General features: G+C 48.8%; 2 protein-coding genes across 4 annotated transcripts in view; both read right to left on the reverse strand.

The window, feature by feature from the left end:
• Positions 1 to 317: 317 nt before the first annotated feature.
• Pnma1 (PNMA family member 1) lies at positions 318 to 2,678 on the reverse strand. Its single transcript, XM_005343327.3, has one exon. The coding sequence runs from the start codon at positions 2,090 to 2,092 to the stop codon at positions 1,031 to 1,033; it is 1,062 nt and encodes a 353-aa protein (XP_005343384.1). The 5' UTR covers positions 2,093 to 2,678; the 3' UTR covers positions 318 to 1,030.
• A 712-nt stretch (positions 2,679 to 3,390) lies between these two features.
• Positions 3,391 to 12,504, reverse strand: part of Elmsan1 (ELM2 and Myb/SANT domain containing 1) — a 69,625-nt gene continuing 60,511 nt past the window's right edge. For all 3 annotated transcript variants that reach the window (XM_026780045.1, XM_005343328.2, XM_013346627.2), the window contains exons 10-13: positions 10,159 to 10,308; positions 8,837 to 9,049; positions 6,961 to 7,157; positions 3,391 to 6,694 (exon numbers count right to left, since the gene is read on the reverse strand). In XM_026780045.1, the coding sequence (XP_026635846.1) occupies positions 6,532 to 6,694; positions 6,961 to 7,157; positions 8,837 to 9,049; positions 10,159 to 10,308 (723 nt within the window). In that variant the 3' untranslated portion in view covers positions 3,391 to 6,531. The remainder of the gene's footprint in view (positions 6,695 to 6,960; positions 7,158 to 8,836; positions 9,050 to 10,158; positions 10,309 to 12,504) is intronic.

The raw sequence follows: 12,504 nt of genomic DNA on the forward strand, positions 1-12,504 counted from the left end.
GGTCCTCATACCTGTGACCCTGGTACTGCGGGGGGGGGGGGGGGGGGGGGGGAGGTATGGACAGGAGGCTGTTACAAGTTTGAGGCCAGCCTGGGCTACAGAGTGAATTCCAAGCCAGTTCCAGCTACACAGTGGGACTGTGAAAAAGAAAACAACCAAGGAACCGGCAACACAAGAATGTGTAGACAATGTTGCGATTTAAGCTCATAGCAAGGGGATTAAATTTTTTTTTTGACATGAGCAAAAATCTTTGTAATAGAAAAATGTACAGAGCTGAATTACACTGAAAAATTTTATACATGTCAGGAAAAACAAGATGAGAATTTTCAAATTTTTATTTGTATACATCTATTTAAACTTCAAATTTAGAACACTTAGCATCAACATGACCAATAACTAAATGACAACTATTTCAAGTGGGGGGAACGTAGCTTGTTTATGGAGCTTCCCCCTATGACCTCTGTCACTATTTTACACCATGAAAAGTTGACTGTGCGGCTCCATAAAAGCGCATTTTTCCAACACGCCATTTTCAGTCCTAGAACACTGAGCAGGAAAACTGATTCTGATGCTGAGCCGAGAGAAATTAGAAATGTGAATTTTCAAGATGAGTAGTATCATCCAGTAGGCTCACATTCCTTCCAGCTATATAAATTAGAAACAATGTACAGTAAAACTATCCACAATATTAGTAACAAATAGAACAGTTTGTGCCCTACAGCCTGTGAGGCAGGCTTGCACTAAGCGTCTGAACTTGCAATTTCCCAAGCATCTTGACAGGAAGTGTCGCAGCTTCAATTTTTTTCACAGCTGTCAAAGCTGTCACCAGGAGGGCTCCTGTCAAGCATCTGACCCACCTCTAGCATTAGTTACAGCTCCTGCCAATCACACAGTTCTGTGACTGAGGCGAATACGCAAGTCCGAATCCCTCAGAAAACAAAACAAAAACAGGGGCTTAGGTCTATACTATGGGAGGCAAGCTTGTAAAACCGCACAGGGATAACAAAAGCAGCCAGGCCAATCCAGGGACTCAGAAATGTCCCTCCAGGCCTAGCTGCAAGAGGGCCGCCTCAGCCTCCTCCTCCTCCTCTTTGGCTTCCTCCTCTCGAATCTGCACCAGCAACTGGTAGAGGTTGGGTGCCGGTCGGTTGCCAGCCCTGGCCAGCCACAACTGCCTTCGGATAGCCCCACTGTGGTTGGCCCCAGCGATGACCTGCTCCAGGCGAGCCTGGTTCACGTTCTCTTTATCAATGGCCCCCTTTTCCACTACCTTCTGCAGCAGAGGCTCCAGGCGCAGGACGTAAGACGACAACCTTTCTCCTGGGTTCTGGTAAGTGTTCAGAAATCTGACCTGTGTATCTCTAGAGGTCTCCACGCTCCCAAATACCTGCTCCAGAGCCTTCAGGCATTCTGCGGTGGTTATGGCAGGGTTGTTGGTCTTGAGGATACGAATGACATCAGCAGCTGGGCCTCTCAAACTCTCCATCAACCGCCGTCTCTTTTCCATATCAGACACCTGCCATTCTTCTATGACCTCCTTAGAGTGCTCCAGCCAGGCATCAAAGGTCTCCTCGCCAGGCCCGGGAATGTCCCTCCCAGAGAACAGCGCCAGCTTCTTATACCATACGGACTCAACAAGAGGTTGAATAACATTATCCAAAATATAGTTGAGCATCTCTGCTGGCATTTCTGGGCCTGGAGCGGGAGCAGGGTTCTGAAACCCAAGCACACGAGCAACATCTTGCACAGTCCACCCTTCCCTAGCTAGGAAGAGGCGCAACCTTTCCAAAAACTCAGCATCGGAAGTGGGGGGCTTAAAGAGCACTTTCCAGAGCCCCCCTTTCCCTGGCAGCTCTCTAGGGATCAGGGAGTAATCCACTACTCCGGTGAGCTCTAACAAGGCTGCTTTCGCATTTTCTTCCCTCCAGAACATTCTCCCCAGTACTCGATAGGGCACCTGGGGCATCGCAGCGTGGAGGGTCTCTTCGATTTCAGCCTCATCGCAGTTCACAGGGATCCCCCAGACCAGCAGAGCTCGCTGTGCGTTCACGTCCATTCCCCTGCACCAGTCTTCCAATAGTGCCATAGCCATTTCTACTAAAGGTGCCAGTTCTACAAACACCGCTTGGACCGGCTCACGGTGCTATAGGACCTTGAACAATACAACATAACATGCCTCCCTCCCCCGGGTAGGCCTGGAGGCGACAAGCTTCAAGCAACCACGATTACCAAATGACACCAGAGTCCCGTCTTGTCTTCCCTTCTGGATCCCAAAATGAGCGCTGCCAGCTTCGGGGGTCGCTCCGCCTGTCACGCGAATGTCGCCTCTCTGGTCCGAGCAGGCGTGGGCTGGCTGCAGCTGTGCGTGGCGTCACCGCGTGGAGGAGAGAAACAAGGCTGGTGGAAGGCGGAAGGTGGGCTCCGAGCGGTAGACGGCTGGGTGCGGTCGCGGGGCGTGGCAGCTCCTCCCGCCTCTCCCGGGCCGGCCGGTGGTTGGCACGGGCATAGGGTCGCCCGAGGCGGTGACTTGGAGGACGCGGGGAGAGGCGGTACTCAGGTCCGGGGGCTGCAGCGGCTGGGAAATATCTGGGACCGAGGCCGCAGGAGGCGCGGAAGCCGGAAGGCCGGCTGGACACAGCTCTGCTCAGCTTCTACAGCAGCGCGCTCCCGCAAGGGCCGCCGCGCAGCTGCAGTGCAGGGCGCGACTGGCCCGCGCGCCAGTGTCGCCGTGGCAACCGTGTCCATGACGACGCGAGATGCGCGGGCTCCAGAGGATCTGGCGGTTGCTATGGTACCGAGGGGTTTGAGGCGTCTATTCTGTGATGGCGCATTTCTTCCCCCGCCCCCTGTATTTCCTAGATTCTTTCTTAACAATAAATATTGTTAAGCATCTTTTTGTTTTGTTTTTTTTTTCGAGACAGGGTAAGCATATTTTTGTTGTTGTTGTTATGTTTAAATCTAATCTTGCTGTGAATTTAAGTTGGCGTTATTGATATGCATCCACCATGACGGACTTGTTTCAAGATGTTCATCCCGTCTGTGCCTATGGAGACATCCGGCGCTCTGACTTCTGTGTACCATCCGATCACACTCTGCCGAGGCTCTGCTCTTCCCCATGAAAGCAGGAGGGAGAATGCCATCTATAGGCTCCTGTGAGAGACTGACTATGCATTCTTGTCTAAATTTTGTATATAAAAAAAACCAAAACCCTGTTACTACTTCTTTGTAGCCAGGCAAACTGCAAACATTTTCTTTCCCTGGCCTTATTGAGTATATATGATAACAAAATAAAATTGCTTAAGCCCCAGAAACAGTGGGGTAAATTCCCTTGTCAATCCCAACTGGTAAAAACACCCCATAAGAACATAGCATTCAACAATGAATTTTTTAAAACCTTATTTAATAAAAGGTCTTAAGATACAGAACATTCAAAAGTAAATAAGTTACATAGGTACATTACAATCACATCAGCAAGATTCTCTTTAGTGTATTAATTTTTTTATAAAAAGCACACAAAAAATAAAATTTTCAGTCTGGTCTATCACAACTGTACAGCAAAAGAGGTAATATTTATATATATGTACACTATTTAATATGTAACAGTCTTTTTTAAAAAGAGTGCCACAGGCAACAAACACACGAAAGGCAGTGTCTGATCATTTTGTTTCAAAATAAAAGGAATATACTTATTTTATGCTATTAAAATATTTGTACAGTAATTACAGTCTATCAAGGCTGTCCTGGGCTCTGTCCTCTCCAACAAGGCCTTTGACTTAAGAGACAAATGAGGAAAAGTTCCAACAGCTGCAATTTTTTTTTGAGGCAACAAAACACAGCCAAATGTGGGTTAGACACAACTGTTTTATAAAAATATGCATACTTCCCGTAAAAACCTAAGGAGTTAGGCTTTGCCAGGCTAGTAATAAATAAACCAGAAAAGAGAGGCCCAATAAAAACATTTAAACAGCTGAGGCTTGAACGTGTTGTATTCCTCCTTCATCTTTAACAACTGGCACGTGAGAAGAAAGAGGTCAGGTCACTGAGGCAGTTAAATAAAGGCAATCCCTTTAGACACGAGCAGCACAGGACCAGGGTCGGAGGTGGGGGCAAGAGGGTAGGTACCTTAGCTGGGGGGGGGGTGGCTGAAGGCGTGGAGGACAGTAGTTAACGGCACTGTCCCCTCGGATGGGCGAGAGACCCCAGAAACGGTCCAGATCGCAGGCACTGTCAGTTTCATGCCCTTCGCTGAATGCAGGTGGAGCTGAGAGACAGGGAAGGTGAGATGGTCTAGGCAGGCTAATGGCAAGCTGAAGTCGTTACTTACTCTTAAAGCAAAAAGCTCCGAAAAGGAAGGAAGAACAACAAAAACCAAGCCCAGTGTGTTCATCTGAAAAAGCACCAGTAAGGATGGGCCTGCGCCAGCCTCTGTGGCTTCTTGCCACAGTGCATCTGCCCTCGGAACAGTGCAGGTTGCACACTGCATCCTGGAGCATGGGCTCTCCTTAAAGTGTCTCAAGAGATCGCCACCAAAAGGTAGCATCTTAATTTTTTTTTTCTGGCTATATTCATCTGGTCTGGTCTCTGTGAACTTAGAAAAGTAGAATCACTTTTTATTAAGATTTTCCAGGACTGGTTGGTCTCATGTGGCTGAAGATGTCTGACATCACATGTCCAAGGGGCCTGAACCAAATATGGTTTAAATAGAAAAAAACCTTGGGAACCATAAGTAGCACTTTGGGGCTAAGCTGTGAAGGCACTCATTATACAAGTGATTTAGAGGAAAGCGTAAATGTGTTGCCCTCTTGCTTCTAGAGGGTACCAGGTTTTCATAATCTCAAGACTTTTGAGTCTGTAGGAACCTATGAAAGAAAGATGCTAACAGGGAAGCTGGAGGTTTAGGTAACCATCCAGGTATCTAGGGGGACATTTGTGTTACTTCCATAGGCAGCTCTCATAGAACCATACTAATGTATAAATGAATATAAAAAAGGCCAAAAAAAAAAAAACCACCCAATAGTGCATAGCTTAAAAACACGTGTATTTCCGATTTCCAGCAGGGCTGAGGCTACTTCCTGCAGAACCGTGGAGGACCCCTTCTCAGCTCTTCCCTCAGACTCAAGTTCACTTAGACTTCCTTCTGCACAACCAAAGTTGAGTAATGATCAGAAAAACAACTTAGGCCCCCTATGGAACTGGCAAGCGAAGGGGCCTCCAGAACATTCCAGCCCTTCAGTAATTTCATGCCAAATATGGTTTCTTCAAGCCAGAATCCAGGCTGATAAACAAAACTAGAATTCTGGCCTCCTGCCAGCTCCCTCAGGCATTTTGAAAGTATGGAAAGGGCAAGCCAGAGACCTGCTCCCTTCCTGTGACTCTGATGACACGCCCCACCTTCCCAGCCCATTCTGTACCACTCACTACCATTCCTACTGGCAAGAGCAACAAGCTAAGGGACCAAGAGCCTAGGAATTGGGGGTGGGGATGCCTTATTTTGGGATAAATGCACTTGAACCTCTGGAAAGCAAGAGGCCCCTGGTCCCTGAGGATGTTAAAAATTAAATATTAAGAATAAATAAATAGTTCCCAAATGACACAGGTCAAGGAATGAAGGCTCCTGTCTTACCTACTTAGGAGACATCCCCTCCCAGGGAAGGATCCAGAAATCTCCAGCATGCAGGATGGGGGGGGGCTATGAATATCAACATTGAGTGGGGTGCAGTGGGGTCAGGTGGCAGCTACTGAGAGCAGGGACAAGCAAGAAGGGAGCTGGCACCCAGGAGCAGGCCAGGCCTGCCCAGGACCTGCTTGAGGCTCCCTCAGCAGCCCCCAGGACCCAAAAGTATAAAACAGTAGGCAGCAGGAAGAGTCACCAGACTTGTCACAAGACCCCTCGAGCCTGACTCTGCTTCCTCTGGCCTTCCCTGTAGCAGGATGACAGCAGGGACACGAACACCGTGTGAGAAAACTTTCCCAGCCCCAGACGGGCTGTTAACAAGCAGCAAAGAGGTTGAAACTGCCCTTCGAGATACTCCTAGGGAGGTGGTGACCTGAAGCCAGGTCACTGGAGCAGCTCTGGCCTGGATGCAGTTGTGATAAGGCCACCATTCTCTAAGGAGTCCCTTTGTTTGGGGCTTCGAACAAGGTTTGCACAGCCTTTCAGGTCCAAGAGGAATAACCTGCCCTGGGGGGAGCTTGTGCTTGCCGTCGGCTTGCTAGGGCCCTGGGATGACAAAGGCAGAGATGCTAAGAGACTGGCACATCTGAGAGGCAGCTGCGGAGCCCTTCCCCCCTCCCAGAGGCCTGGCCTCTCAAGGCTCCAGGGAAGCAGAACACTGGACAGACCAGATCCTCAGAACTGGATCCTGCAGCCCTTAACACTGTCCTCGGCCTCTGTACATAAAAGAGCCTGTTTATTTTTCATTATCGGATTTGTTTTGCAGAGCAAAGTCCACGTGACCCTCTCTCCTGGCTCCCTCTAGGGGTTCCCGGGTGCAGGGTGCAGGGGGAGGCCGTGAGAGGGTCCAGCAGATCTCAGCCCTTCTCTCCCTCGCCGCTCTCTTCCCTCAGTGTCTGCTGGTGCGCGGCGGCGGCAGCTGCAGCCTCCTTCTCCTTCAGCCTCAGAGCCGCGGCCTTCTTCTCCTGCTCTGCGTGACTCTTCATGTGAGCGCTGCGGCTCTTCACCTTGAAAAACACCCTGCAGCGGGCAGGAGGGGCTCAGGTGGGGTGTGGCACCCTTCACTCAATATTCCCTCAAACTCTAACCTGGCCACCTAGCTCCTACCTTCCCCCCTCTCACTAGTAATGCTCCCCTCCCTTCAAACCATGCCTGCCCCATGATGTCATTACCCTGGAAACCCACTGAGCCAATCAAAAGCCAGACCCACGGTGCCCCAATCCCAGCAGCACCTATACCTCACATGGTGTCCAGGTCCCCGTGGAGACAAGGCTGGGACATCTTACCTGCCGCATTTTTTACAAGGAAAAGTGTTCTCCTGGTTTTGGGTTTTATTAAACGCCTCAGGTTTCTTCTTCTTCTCTGTGAAAGGCAGTGCCCTTCTTGACTTCCCCGGCCCCTCCCTGGGCTTCTCTGAGGTCTGAGCACCTGCAGGCCCCGGGGCATTGGGTTCATGGCTCCGGAGGATGAGGACATCATTGGCCTGTGGGCAGTCAACAAAGAGGGTGTGTTATAGAGGCGAGTGTGAGGTGAGTGTGGACTCAGAATTCTGGCACCTCAATGGCCAGAGGGTCCTAGACACTCATACATTCCTGCCAAATGGTCACCTAGTGTCCCCCTTCCCATGACAGGGCCCCCTGGCGCCTCCAGGAGGCAGCTGCTGATGTGGGAGTGACATCTTTTTATCTGTTGTTTCATTGGTTAAGTAATAAAGAAACTGCTTGGCCCTCTGATAGGGTAGAATTTAGATAGGCGGAGTAAACAAAACAAATGCTGAGAGAAAGAAGCAGATTCAAGGCGGTCGCCATGATTCTCCCACTCCAGACACAGCAGGTTAAGATCTTCCCTGGTAAGCCACCTCGTGGGCTACACAGATTATTATAAATGGGTTAGATCAATATGTAAGAGCTAGCCAATAAGAGGCTGGAACTAATGGGCCAGGCAGTGTTTAAAAGAATACAGTTTCCGTGTAATTATTTCGGGTAAAGCTAGCCGGGTGGCGGGAAGCAGCCCCGCCGCTCTTATTTCTACAAGCTGCAGCTTGGGCTGGTTCTAGTTCTATCACAAAGTGGCTGGAACAGTTATTCCAGCCACACCTTGGCAGCTATAGGCCTGAAGACTTCTGGCTCTGCGCTCGTGGTTTCTGGTGTTTCATCCAATCATGGATGTGCCAGGTGGTAGGGAGACAGGTCCTCGGGGGAGCCCAGTCTCCAGAAAGTTCCTGGTGTAATGAAAGGGACACATGTGTTGGCCACTTGCTGAGGAAATGCTGGTAGGGAAAACCAGAAGAGAAAGAAGGTCCTAACGCTGCGTACCCCAAGGAGGTTACTGCTTTGGCCTCAGGCCAGGAACCCCACATAGCCTGAGTCACCCCTCAAAGTGTTCACAAAGACAGCACGGACACTGCACAGCCCCAACAGAAGAGCAGCCTAGTGGAGGGAGAGCAAGCAGCTGTGTTTAGCAGACAGGTGCTCTGGGGGCATTAAGTGTAGAAACACATTCCAGCCCTCCTGATGGGGCCACAGGGAGACACCTTGCTTAGCCTGGGAAGGGCACAGAGCCCTCCACTCAGTACAAAGACCTGGGGTGTGCCTTCAGGCCAGTGAAACGGTATCTCTGGCCCCAACCCCCATCTGCTGAGTGGAAGTCAGCACTCCGCCCAGTTGTTGTAAGAAATTAGCGAGATAATGGACATCTAACACTCAGCAGAGAACATAAAAGGCCATTATTGGCGGTGTCAGAGGCCCAGCTCTATCTCAGACATTCTTGTCAAGCGCATGCTCCAGCATAGCCATGACTGACCTACAGCTTATGAGTGCTTCCCCCACGTGCATACATCTACTGGGTTCTCAAAAGGCTTTTTCCTCTGAATATGAGACACAGAAATGTGTGTGTGTGTGTAATATATATGTATATACACGTATATTGCAGACAAGCTGCATCACCTTCAACCTCAGTTTCCTTATCTATAAAATGGGGTTCATAATAGCCCATACCACACACGGTTGAGACCCAAATAAGTTAAGAGCACGAAGTACTTGGTCCATTTCCTGAACTATAACCACAAGAACCACTAGGGTCTTGCTCTGTACCCTCACCCGCACCCCCAGGCCTAGCTCCACCTTCCTGGCCCTGCTGGGAGATGAAGGTGAGGTCACTTACCGCCTCATTGGCCTGTAGTGTCTGTGTGGCTTTGACAGCAGCGGCCCGGCGGCTGCGTTCTCGGCCCTCTTCCTGCTCTCCCTTCTCCTGGGGTTCTGGCACCTCCTCCTCCCCCTCCTCTTTGGGCTCTTTCACGTCCCTATTGGGCTCCAGTCTCTCTTCACTTGGGGGCTCTCTGCTGGAAGGAGGCACCCTTGGGAACTTCTGAGATGTCTATAGGAGACGAAAATGAGCTCAGTCAATCCAGAGCGTGGACTCTGAATCCAGTCAAGGCTCTGAAGCACCTGCTGGTCCCGCAGCCCTGTCTGGGCCCTGTCCTAAGTCACAGCCCTCCCATGGCCAGTTGGCCTGGAAACAAGGTAGTCTTGACCCTGGGCACCCTCAGGATGAGACAGAGCCAGGGCTAGGGAGGGAGCATGCCAAGACCCACAAACCACCTGGCCTTCTGGATAGATGCCCAGAATCTTCTGGGCACCCTTTGGGCAGAGTGACCTCAGGGTGTGCCAGGCAGGAGCTCTGAACTCCTGTTTAACTATCTATGACATTTTCTGTACCTCTACTTCCCATTCGCAATACGGGGACCAAACTACAGCCTGACCTCAGAGTAGCACGCTGCCAAGTATGGACTTGTGACTTAGAGACAATATCGAGGGGATACGTGGCAAGGAATGAAATCACAGCATCTTTCAAGGATGAGGTCGGGGTTGGTGTTATTTTGTCCCTTCTGCTTCCTTAGACCTGGTGATCTGTTTACGAGAGAAATCGGCCCTGTGTCTCAGAGCCCTAGCAGGCAATTACAGCATGTAGCTGGCATTCAGTAACAGTGGCTTTCATACGTACTTATTTTTCCCAGTAACTCCTACTGACAGGAAACAATACTGGTTACCTATTCATGATTGTAATGCAAGGCTTCCCTTTTGAGAAAAAAAATGAGTTGACTTAAAAAAAAAATTAACAAAAGTAGAACGGGACATGACAGAAATAGTAACAGTGGCGCGTGCTAAGGCACGGACAGAGCAGAAACCATAATGGAGGAGCAAGGGCGAGAGCTGGGGAGCGGCACATCTGAGGAGGCAGGGCGGTGAAGCTGGAGCTGCTGACTCTCCAGTGTTCTGCATCGGCACCATCTACCGATCCCAGCCATGGATGAGGGAGACCGCAAAGGGCCAGGGCCTGGGCTACCAGCCCCTGGGGGCTGTCAGGGACCCTCTTTTCCTCTGTCTACCCTCTATAACGCCAGGAGTCTGGCCTCGAGCTTCTGGCTAGGTCCTGGCCCCAAGTGCTACCAAGCATGAGGCAGGCAGAGGCCGCAAAGGACTCACCTTAATATCCACTTCAACTTCCTCCTGGGCCGACTTCTCATCGCTCGTGTCCACATCGCCAAAGGTGAGTGTCCCGTTGCGGCCAATTTTCACCTGTTTCTTGTAGGTGTAGTAGAACTCCACACACTGAGCCACAGTCTTGGTCTGGATCTGAAGCAAAGCCAAAACTGAGGTCAGAGGGAGCCGTTCTGGCCCACTGTTCTCATCTCTGCACCTTCCCTTTAGCCTTAGGCAAAAAAAAACGAAACCCAAAACCCCACTTCTCAATGCCTGCTCCTCAACAAAGTCCTGACCAGCGCAATCAATGGCGGCTTCTGCACCGTTTTCAATGAGTAACACCTGAAGGATCATAGCAGAATTTCTGGGGAGATTTGACTGTGGACTAGACACTAAAGGGCTGTGCCATGAGAGGCCACACTGGGCCAGCAGGGTCAGTAGGGGCTCAGGTCAGCTGGGTCACAATCGGCACCCTGCAGTATGATTGATATGATTGAGCTTCCTTATCCCTCATAAACTTCTCAGAAGTTCGCACGGCTCCCCCCGGAGTTCCCAGGTGAGATGGGGCTCACCACCCTGACCTCTGCTTTTTCACTTGTGAATATTAGTGAAGGATGCGGGAGCCACTAGCTCATCTCCGTGGGCCTCTTAATATCCAGGTTAAACTGACTGCCATTGCTTAGGGCAGTTTTGTTTAAAAATAATCGCCCTGCCCCTGTACTGGGGATTGAACATAGCACCTTGAACACGCTAGGCAAATGGTCTACAATTAAATAGTAATTCCTCCCTTTTTTTTTTTTTGAATTCTGAGTCTCACTAACGCAACTAGGCTGGCCTTGAACTCTGAATTTATGACCCTCCTGCCACACCCTCCCAGACAGCTGCAATTACAGGCCGATTACCCTCCAGGCCCAGCTGTAGCTAACAACTTTCAATGATTAGCTGAGGCAGAGGGAGGACGAAGAGGTAGGTGTGTGTCTTTCACCGGTTCGCGTTTAGATGCAGACAGGGACAAACAGTAAACCTGGTCAACCTCAACAAGGCGTTTTTAGTGGGTGCTTGTGGAACTGCTCTTCTCCATTTGGTGGATTTCAAGCTGAAGTAAAGAGTCTCTGGGTATCCCTCCACATATAAAGCTGGATGAAATACAGCAGTGCAAACTTCCCTCATCAACCTGAGGAATGGTTTTACTCCTCTCCCGGAGCGGAGCCAAGTAAAGAAGAGCAATGTCACGTCAGGGAAGATTCAGGGAGGCTCTCCTAGCCTTGCTACCAAATGCCAACAAAGGGCCACGCATCCTAAGGCCAATCACGTGTGAAGGGCAAACAGTATGATGTCAGAACCATGAGATCACCTCCATGGTCCTCTTGGACTCTGACATCTGCCCTCCCATTTTCTTTTTCTTTTTTTTTTTTTTTTTTTTATTTTCGAGACAGGGTTTCTCCGATGCTTTTGGTTCCTATCCTGGAACTAGCTCTTGTAGACCACAAGAACTCACAGAGATCTGCCTGCCTCTGCCTCTCGAGTGCTGGGATTAAAGGTGTGCGCCACCACCGCCCGGCTTTCCTTAGTTTTCTAATCCATTTATTTGATTAAATTATAGTATTTTTGTCACTGGAAGTTGTGTTAACTATATTAAATTTTTCTCTTTAAAATGGTAACTTTAATGTATTTTGAAATGCTTTTTAAAAAGTCAAATATATAAATGTTAATAAAATAGATAATCAAGTGTTTTCCTTGACAAAGATTCAGTGAATACAGGTAAATAGGTATTACCTTGAAATTAATGTCCACAGCATTTAGTTTTAACAGCTATCATTTCCTCACTACTCTCCTCCTTTAAAATATGATTTTTTATAATTTATTAAAGTTTTATCTAGCAGTAATATAATAAAATCATTGATCCATCTATTTTACTTACTCATTATTAATAATGTCCTCTAAAGTGTGGCTATGTTTGCAGAATGTACTACACTACTTGTTGAGATACTTGGGGAACAGATTTAAAGTTGTCATGCACTTTGATAGTTATATATTCAACAAATAACTTCACTCATTTCAATCCAGATTCCATATCCATAATGTAACAGCGCTTGTCTACATGATTGCTGTGAATGCTCTCATGAAGAAAATTCATAGGTTAATTGTATTAATATCTACTAAGCACTTCCTTAACCTAAAGTAATTTGTCAACATCATTAAAGGTAAAAGTCTGTCACCTTAATGAGGAAAATCAGATCTAGTTAAGCTATCCTTTTTTTTTTATATGCAGAAGACACAAAACCATGTTGTGTATATCCCTGTGAACATGCTGAATGGTTAAATGAATTTTTTAAATCTTTTTTCTTA

The sequence above is a fragment of the Microtus ochrogaster genome, chromosome 1 (assembly GCF_000317375.1).
Source record: "Microtus ochrogaster isolate Prairie Vole_2 chromosome 1, MicOch1.0, whole genome shotgun sequence".
NCBI classification, from domain to species: domain Eukaryota; kingdom Metazoa; phylum Chordata; class Mammalia; order Rodentia; family Cricetidae; genus Microtus; species Microtus ochrogaster.

What these genes read in the sequence shown, in the direction of transcription:
- Pnma1 (XM_005343327.3), bottom strand. Translation starts at nt 2,092, where the DNA reads ATGGCTATGGCACTATTGGAAGACTGGTGCAGGGGAATGGACGTGAAC.